The following is a 9,000-nucleotide window of genomic DNA, read 5'->3' as shown; positions in this document are numbered from 1 at the left end:
GTCCACTGGAGGCATGCGAGAATTTGGCCGCGCCCTCTGCCGGTGCAGCAGCAGCAGCAGCAGCAGCAACAGCACAGGCTGTGCCCAGTCAGTTTTACATTGGGCATGCCTAGCAGACAGTTCCCGGTCTACACTATGTGAAGTGCGACGGACAACGTGAATTGTGTTAATACTGCAATTACCAGTTTCAACTAGATTTTGGTAAAATGTCATATGAACAATTATATTGATTTTATAAAATGATTAAAGTTCAATCATTAGCTTAAGCATACAATAATCCTTGTGTGTCAGAGGAACATCATTTATTTTGATAGCATTATGTATAGACATTAAAGGCTGTTATATTTAGGCAAACTTGTTAGGTCAGTAACTAACTAAAAGAAGGAATTAAAGGGGAAAATATTCTTGCATTACCTACAAAGTTGAAGTGCAAATACTGCCCATTCAACGAAAATATGGTTCTGTATCTAATGCTGCATTTTATTTTGATGTTGAAACAGTCAGTTTGCAAGATTTGCTGAGACTGTGTTAACATGGCTTAATATTACATTCATCACTACTAAATTCCCAAAGTTGGTTAAGGTAATAAGAGAGGTATAAGTGGGTGCAGTCCACCTAGTCTCCCACCGATTCTAGCTGGGTTGTTTGGTTGTCCTCAGTGTGAGGAGTAATTTACACACACTGCACCATTCTCTCTCATGCTATTTGTAAGGTCTCCATTATCATTTCTACTTCTGAACAAGTGACACAAGAACCATTCTACCAGGATTTATTAGATGTTTTAAAACAAGAATTTGATTCTTTCATAAGAAATATGTAAATTGTTACTATCTGCTGTATCCTGCTACTAGTTTGTATGAGTGTGAGCGCAGCACGTTTGGGTCACACTGAATGTACGTTTGAATCGGCCACCAACTGTATCAGCTTAGGCTGGCAACTAGAGGCCACCTATGGGAGGCATGTTCATGGCACAGTCAACGCTGCACCATCTGCTGGTGACTCACTCATACATGTGTGCAAAGTAGTGCTGACTGACCCTGTGTTATTCTAGTTTGTGCCATGCGCATCCATTATTCTATGTCTTGTGGAGTTCTGAGATTTCCATATTGTTCAGAGGTTATGAATAAAATTATATTTGTGTGACTCGGATCAAGTCTGTATTACTTGGTAACTATACAACTGGCAAAGAGTTTGGAATAGTTTCCATGTGTGGAGTCTTTAAGTGCAGTTTCATGAAGTGTATTCATTATGGGTGCTGTGATATTGATGTGACTGAACAGCTTACTTTGGATCTGACTCCTTTGTTTCCATTAACAGACAGGGTACTGCTCAACCAGTTCATCCACCCACTTTTACTCCTTGTAATAATTCAGCTGAGGCTTGAGAAGCTTATGAAAAAGACTGACAGCATGTTTTGGATTTCTGGGTGACAGACTGTAATTTTTATTTTCACATGTGCAGTTTATTATGCAGCTACTATCACTAATGAATGCATGTCATAGTGGCACAAGCTGAATTCTATCTATGCTGCAAGAAACCAAATCAGTCATACAGGGCAATGGCAACCAAACTTCACAGCCTTAGCCTTCAGTATCATTTCATTACTGAAGCCTATAATGACTCTTACGCAGACTCTATGGGTGCAACACAATTATCTGTTTAGCTCCAGACAAGGAAGTACAATAGGTTTTACTTCATGAAAACCACCCACTGTTAGAAGTTTTGCAAATAGCACAATCTTTTGAAGTTTCTTGGGCATCAGGTGACCAAACTGAAATGCGAGGTGATGTGGGAGTAGTCACAGGATGTGGCCAGTAGAATGACAGACAGCTTGCATGAGGAAGCAGCAGTAGTGGTGGTAAACATGTGAGCTCAGCACCGAGCAGACCAAGGCTGGCCCAAGCAGCAATGAATACCACAGAGCCAGTGCTAGCATTATATGTTTGTCTTGTCCTTTTTGTTTTGTCCAGCATTAATGTTCAGTGCTGGGCTACCTGTAATGCTTGCCAGAAGAAAGGCCACATTGCCTCTGTGTGTCATTCACTGAAAGTTGCTGAGAATTTGGATAAGGGCATAAATTGTGACTCCAATGCTTGTGACATCTCCCAAGCTCTTTATCAAGTTAAGTGTTTTTTGTCAAGCGCTACAGCTACAGGTTGACACTGGTACTACAGTGATGCTATTGAATACTCAAACATATGTGCTTTCAGGCTCACCACCATTGACACTGGTCATGTGGAAGTTGGTCATTTATAACAAACAGAACATTGCGCTTTTGGCACAATTGATGGCATCTGCCTCTAACAAGTCAATGGTTCATTACACTTTTGGTGGTTGCTGCTGCCAGTGTTGAGAACTTGTTAAAGATGAACACATTTCAGGCATTTGGATTTTCTATCACCAATGCAGTTCACCTTGTGTCCAATCTGGTATCACGTTTTCAATTGGAAACAGTGATGAATTTTTGGACTTGTTTTTGGAAGGCATAGGGTGTGCTTCTAATTTTTCTGGTCTTAGTTCTCTCCAGTCCATAGCTTGGCCCCTTTTTTGTCGCAAGTATTATATTCCCGCCACCCCAATAGAAGTGAAATCAGAACTGGGCAGACTTCAATCTCTACGGGTGGTCCAACCTGTTACGGCTAGTTAACTGTTGTCTCTGCCGGTTGTAATTCAAAAGCCATTGGGAAACTTCATCTCTGTGACAACTTTAGTACTACTGTCAACACACAATCAATCATGGATATGTATCCATTCCCACACCATGAGGAACTGGCAAAAATATCAGGTGGCAAATACTTTTCTAAAACTGATTTGTCTGAAGTGTACCTGCATGTTTCTGTGGATGAAGTGTCTCAGCAAGTTCTGGTTTTGAATAGTCCTATTCATCTCTATCAATATTTGTGTGTTCCTTTTCATTGTGGCTAGTGCTTTTGCCATTTTCCAGTGATTTTTACAGAAATTGACTATGCCTGTCCTGGGTTGCATTAATTATGTGGAAGATATTTGTCAGTCTTCTCCATGGCTGATCACTTGACAAATTGGCACATTGTTTTATGTCTTAGTCTGCAAGCTTATGGTGTAACCTCACAAGATTTCAGTTTTTTAACCTTATATAAGGAGTTAAAAAAGATATAATTCCAAAAGTAAATTTCATCCACCATCTTTGATTAGAGTGCTCCTTGGCTTAGTTAAAGATGAGCTAACATTAAGGAAGGAAATCCTTTGCCAAGGTGGGAAGTTGTATATTTGCCAGTCAGTTTGCACCATTCAATCAAGGTGCACTGTGCACCATCGTCTCATACATTTGAAGCATGAGTAATCTAAGGTCGTAGAGGACTGTCTTACCAAGGGACACAGAATATCATATGGTTGCCCTTCCATCTCACTATTAGAACTTTGTTGTAAAATGAAGCTATCAACATTAGACTGGCAGAAAACAGTGCAAATAGATTCATGGGTTTCTGTATCAGCAAGATTTGGAACCCTGTTTTATCTTACACTGAAAAATGTTTGTTAATTCAACCAGTGGAATATATTGATAGTTGTACACAACAGTGATTTCATTTTTGACAGCTTTAACTACTGGGGTGCTGTACATTCACTTGTGTTAGAGGGCATCTGATGATTTGTGGCACAAATATTGTTGGTTTTCCTCTCTACATAAAAGTGCCACTGTTCACAGCACCTGTCAGTTTCAGCAAGATTAGCATACTGTGTTCTCACCTGTAGATGGTGGCCAGGTGGACCAAGGAGATATTATGTTCAGATGATTGTTTCATTTGGCTACAGACCTGAGAAGAATATCACATACAAACTCCTCAACATGAACTTGCCATCTACAGCTAATTAGGAGAAATGATATAGGCTCTAGGGTTACACATGAACAGCAGAAAGTTCTGCTACACACAGCAAACATACATGTGGTTATTCTGAATCTGCCCTATTTCAATAACTATAGTTAAAGGTTTTTACTAATGTAGTTGGTAAAATTAAATGTACCAGAGGAGCAGTAATGAAAGTTTGATAAACAATTACTTGCTGATCATCTGACACTGCTACAGTTGTCATGTTGAGGGCCAATAGTGGTCAGTATTAATGATATAAAATAGTTTGTCAATCCATCAAGTCACCATCTCTATGATATAATGTTATTTTTTGAAAAACAAAGGAATGACAATAATAATTTTAGAATAATTATTTACTGTATCTCTGATAGCAGCCTAAAATTAATTTTAAAAAATAAGTTCTACATTTGTCCCTGCTATAGCTGAGAGATCAGTTTGTGTGAATCCAGTGCAGAGAACCCAGCTCAATTTCTGTTACTGTCAATGATTTTCACTTGGTGGGAGGACTGCAGTGAGGTCCACTCAGGTTTCACATCTAAGTATGACAGTTGCCCAGAAAGTAATGCACCATTTTTTCTTCAACAATTCTCTATTGAACATAATGAGAATGACAAACATGAAAGAATGGTGTTTTATCTACACACCCTAGTTTTCCACAATCTCCATCCTGTCCTATGGCCTTTCTCTAGGACAAAACTAGAGCATGTATGCCTTGTCAGGACCAGTCTTTGTCCTGGTGGCAGAGCCAGTGCTTCACTGTGTGAATCACCACCTCTTCATGCTCAAATGTCTTACATGAATGGCATCCTGTAATTGCCCAAACAAGTGGAAGTACAAGGGAGCTAGGTAGGGCTGTCAGGTTTGACAGCCACACATGATCTCCCCAACCACTGCAAATTGTGGAGCTCTGCCACATCGCATTCTGATGACCTCACCCTCCAAGCCCAGCAACTAACTGTACTTCTGTCAACATCAGATGCTCCATATACTTTGCACATAAATTTGTATTTCCTGTAGTTTCTTTTTCTGCAGTGAGAAATTCAATGCCGGCACATTGCTTGTAATGTAAATCACCAACACAGCATTTTCAAACAGTCCTGGAGCTATGCTATCTGTCAGAAGTGACAGCAACTTGGTGTAATCTCTCAGGAGATTTCAAATAATACATACATACATACATAACATTTCACATTTGTAGCATTGTATTCAGCCGAGAACAAAAGTGATGCATTACATTCTGGACAACTCTCATATTTTAATTTTCCTACATTTACACTATGTCCTTTTAAATAAAAATTGATTGCATACAGAATGTGCAAACACTTTCACACCTCATTCCAATACATGGATCCTATTTCCAATTTTGAGGGGGCAATAGTGTGTAGCTCAAAAACCTGTAACTTAAATAGAATGCATAATCATCTCTTAGATGACAAAGACTGGCATGAAACTAGTAATATGGCTATATATAAAGAAAAATTTATTGGTTATAATTTTCTCTCTTTATACTGCTTTCAGAAGTCTCAAGTGCCATTTTTTAATATTTGAGGAAGTTTATTTTACTACTGTCATAACAATAGCACAGAATTTCTTCTTTTGCAGTTCGCAGAGATCTGCTATCTCATATTACTTACCTTTGTCTTGTGTTTCAATATGAGAACATAATACACAAGGATTGATTGATATTTTACCTTAAAACATTGTGGTACACAACGGTTGCTCTGTGTGAACAGTACCCATAATATAACCATAGTTATTTGGTCATTCAGGCAGTAATAGAACTAGACTTGCCAAACCCTATTTGGTTTCAGCTAAATTCTCTCACATATCACTTCAAAATGAAATTATGTTCTGTTATGGGATTTCAACTCAAAATTTTAAAATTATTCTCAAGAAAGAAATAAACACAATCTGGATTTTTTATTTTTTTAATGGGTAATGGCAGGGTACACATTTTGGGCCTCATTAAAAACCATGGGGATGATGACTAAAAATGCCTTCAATGGTTCCTTAGGTTGAAAGACATTCAGTAATGAAATAGGTGCAACATGCTCAGTTGGTTTTCTAACACATACGTAATTTATGAAAATATTCACAGGATTTTATGGTCACTCTTTTCTGGAAAATATACACACATAAAGTCAACATAACTTAATTTTTTTCACAAAATGTAACAAAGAATGTCTGGATGAAACTAGAAGTTTTTCAATCAAGTTTCAGTATGTTCAGTAGTACTCAGCACTACTGTCTCTCTGCTGACTATACAAAGGTCCTTGCTGCTGTTTTGTTTGTGTACTTCTGTAATCTAATGGACCTGAAGGCACAGGCTGTATGGGAATTTCTTTCTGTCAATGCCTGTTATTTGGTCTTTCTGATGGCACTGCAGACTCTACCTTTCCACTGGGACCAGTACTTTGATCATGAGGCAAATAAATGTTTGTTCCACTTTCTAATCTTTCATTGGAATTGATATTGAATGGTGTTCTTGTTATGTACCTCTGTGAAGCAGAGGATGTCAGATAAGATACAGAACCACGGGGTCCAGATGGAAGCTGAGCCTGATACCTTTGCCCAGCTACCCTTTTATTTAATGTGCTGGGACCACTCTGAGTTTCCTCTTGCGTCGTTGGTACAAAGCCACTGGTTATACTTCTAGTTGGATGAAGAGTAGGATGTAAAGCATCATTGATGGTGACATCAATGTCATGCTCATTTAGATCTGCCAAAACATTTTGTATTCTTGCATCTCTGTCTATTGGCTTGATAACTATTTTGGAAGGTATTCTAATACCTGGATTGCCTTTGGCCTGTTGGGATGATGAGGGCAATGGAGCATTTTCAATACGTGTTAAACGTGGATTATTTGCACTGTTTTTGTTGCCTCCTACTGTCACTTCAGGTGCTGACGGATACTGACTAGAAGATGGTGCTCCACCAGCTGACTTTGGGGTTGTTTCTACATTATCTTGATATTTTGCTTCTGCATATCTTGAGTTGGGTCCAAGAAATAGAGCTTTTGTACGGAAATTGCTATAAGTTTGTGAAGATCCTCTTGAAGTTGCTCCACTTGGAGCTTCTTTATCAGTTTTATTGGATAATGTACCTGACCTTTCCGATTCACCAGTAGATGGATTTTTGTTGACCATTGTTGGGTTTCAAGATTGTGGACTGATGTTTCATGGAGGTAAAACTGGTTGGTCCTCGACATGTCAGTTTGTGTTTTGGACAATAGCTACTGCTTGTCTGTCAACTTGATTCATCTTCATAATAATTCTTTCTTGCTGACTGATCTGGTAAGGTTGGGGAGATATTGTCTGGCTTCTGAGAAGCAGTGGCAGGAATCCTTCCTGGTTGGGCCTGTGGAGATCTTGGCTAACAGGTGCACGGCTTGACTGTGGTGGAGGTCATTTGTTGTACACAGCCTAGTGTCCTGTGTTTTCACCACTAGAGGAGGAACTATAGTTGGGTGGATTTCTATCACTTGAAGGTTGCCTAGAACGAGCGTTATATGATGGAATAACTTCCTCCTCGGCTTCATCATAATAGTCCTCATCTAGCAGATCTGCAGCATATCCTGACAGTGCACGGGGTGCTGCAGTTGAAGAGCTTCTATGTTTTCCTGTCTGCTGTAGCCCCCAAGGCCAGATGGAGGTGACTTAGTTTGTGTCCCACTGTATTCATCATACAATTCTGGTTGCTGCTGTGATTGTGAATTTCTCTTGTGCGACATGTAATTCTGCCTACCTCCGGCACTAGGGCTAATATATGCAGGACGTGGTGCAGGAACAGGGTCTTCATCAATTAGATCTTCCACACTATACTTGTATCTTGAAGCTTGGCTTCCACTTGAACATTGCTGGGTTGCATATGGTCTGTGCTTGCTGTGGTGAATATGCATCTGGATAGGAAGCCTGAACACGCCTTCTCCCACCAGCATCTGAAGGTCGTACTGGCCTTCTAGGCAGTTCCTCATCTTCATAGTCTTTATCACTGATAGGAGAGCAGGGGGTTGCTGTTTCCACTTGCCCAACATACAGTCGTCTACCTCCAGGACCTCGCCTCCTGACATATATTCCACCACCAGAATTAGGTCTTCGCAATTCCCTTTCTGCAGTAGGAGGGTAGTAATCAGGATTTCTATTCCTGGAGCTTCCTGTAGAAGGTCGAGCTGGTGGAAGATATTCTTCTTAGTTGTCATAGTAATCGGCATCATCTGGTTCTTTACTTGCAGGGGCAGCTTTTGGAGGAGGCTGCTGACTGGGTCTTGAGTAATCTTGATCCTCTGCTGATCCAGGTGTGCTTGACTGTGCACGAGGTTGAGTGTTGTAATCGTATTTATCCCTTTCATTTTTGGGAACAGGTCGTCTTATCTTTGGAGGTACACGCGGTCTATCATACACAGAGGAGGAAGGTCGTGAATTTGGTTCAACTTTTCTTTCATCTGCTATAGCAGGCTCTAAATCATCAGTGCGGGATGGTCTCCGCTCTGGTTCATCAGATGATAGTGGTCTTCTTGGACGGTTACAGTTGTGACGTCCAGGTCCACTTGGTGCTAAGTCTTTACCAGTGACAGGCAAATGAAACAAAATATTAAAAATGGTTAATAGATTGTAGCTTTACAGGTGATACTCTTTTGTTTTAGTGTGTTATAAGTACTAAAAGTAATCAGAGCTTATTTCTCCTTTTTTCCTGTCAATTATGGATATATCGATGTCTAAAACTGTTGCACCTAACACAGAAAATCATCTTTAAATGGCACCACCCACATGTCACAACAAAAGCCACTGACAGAGCATTGATCTCTACACAAATCAAGAATCACAGTAATAGGGAACTTAATGCCAATGATTATGCATAACCAAGCAACAGGGAAAAAAGTTAAATCATGAACACGGTGACTGACTTGAACCAATAAGTGGTACTCGTATTGTATTTGAGACTGACTTTCATCAAATGAAGAAAGAGGCTATTAAAGTTCATGGAAAACTGTTGACAAGTAGGAAGGCATTGGTTTGATGACATGGATAGATATAATTTTCAGAACATGTGCAAACTTTCCTTAGCTATTCATGGGGGATAAAATTAATATTTCATTATCACTAAAGTTAATTACTGAGAACTTTTATTATGCTTTTGTGAGGTACAATGGGTACAG

The 9,000-nt window shown here is 39.6% G+C and overlaps 1 protein-coding gene across 1 annotated transcript in view; it reads right to left on the bottom strand.

The window, feature by feature from the left end:
• Positions 1-6,179: 6,179 nt before the first annotated feature.
• LOC126183931 (uncharacterized) overlaps positions 6,180-9,000 on the bottom strand; it is an 81,405-nt gene continuing 78,584 nt past the window's right edge. Inside the window, exon 2 of the mRNA XM_049926279.1 lies at positions 6,180-6,636. Within this exon, the coding sequence (XP_049782236.1) occupies positions 6,194-6,636 (443 nt within the window). The 3' untranslated portion in view covers positions 6,180-6,193. The remainder of the gene's footprint in view (positions 6,637-9,000) is intronic.

The sequence above is a fragment of the Schistocerca cancellata genome, chromosome 4, assembly GCF_023864275.1.
Source record: "Schistocerca cancellata isolate TAMUIC-IGC-003103 chromosome 4, iqSchCanc2.1, whole genome shotgun sequence".
Lineage (NCBI taxonomy): Eukaryota > Metazoa > Arthropoda > Insecta > Orthoptera > Acrididae > Schistocerca > Schistocerca cancellata.
This window is presented reverse-complemented; position numbering and strand designations above follow the sequence as displayed.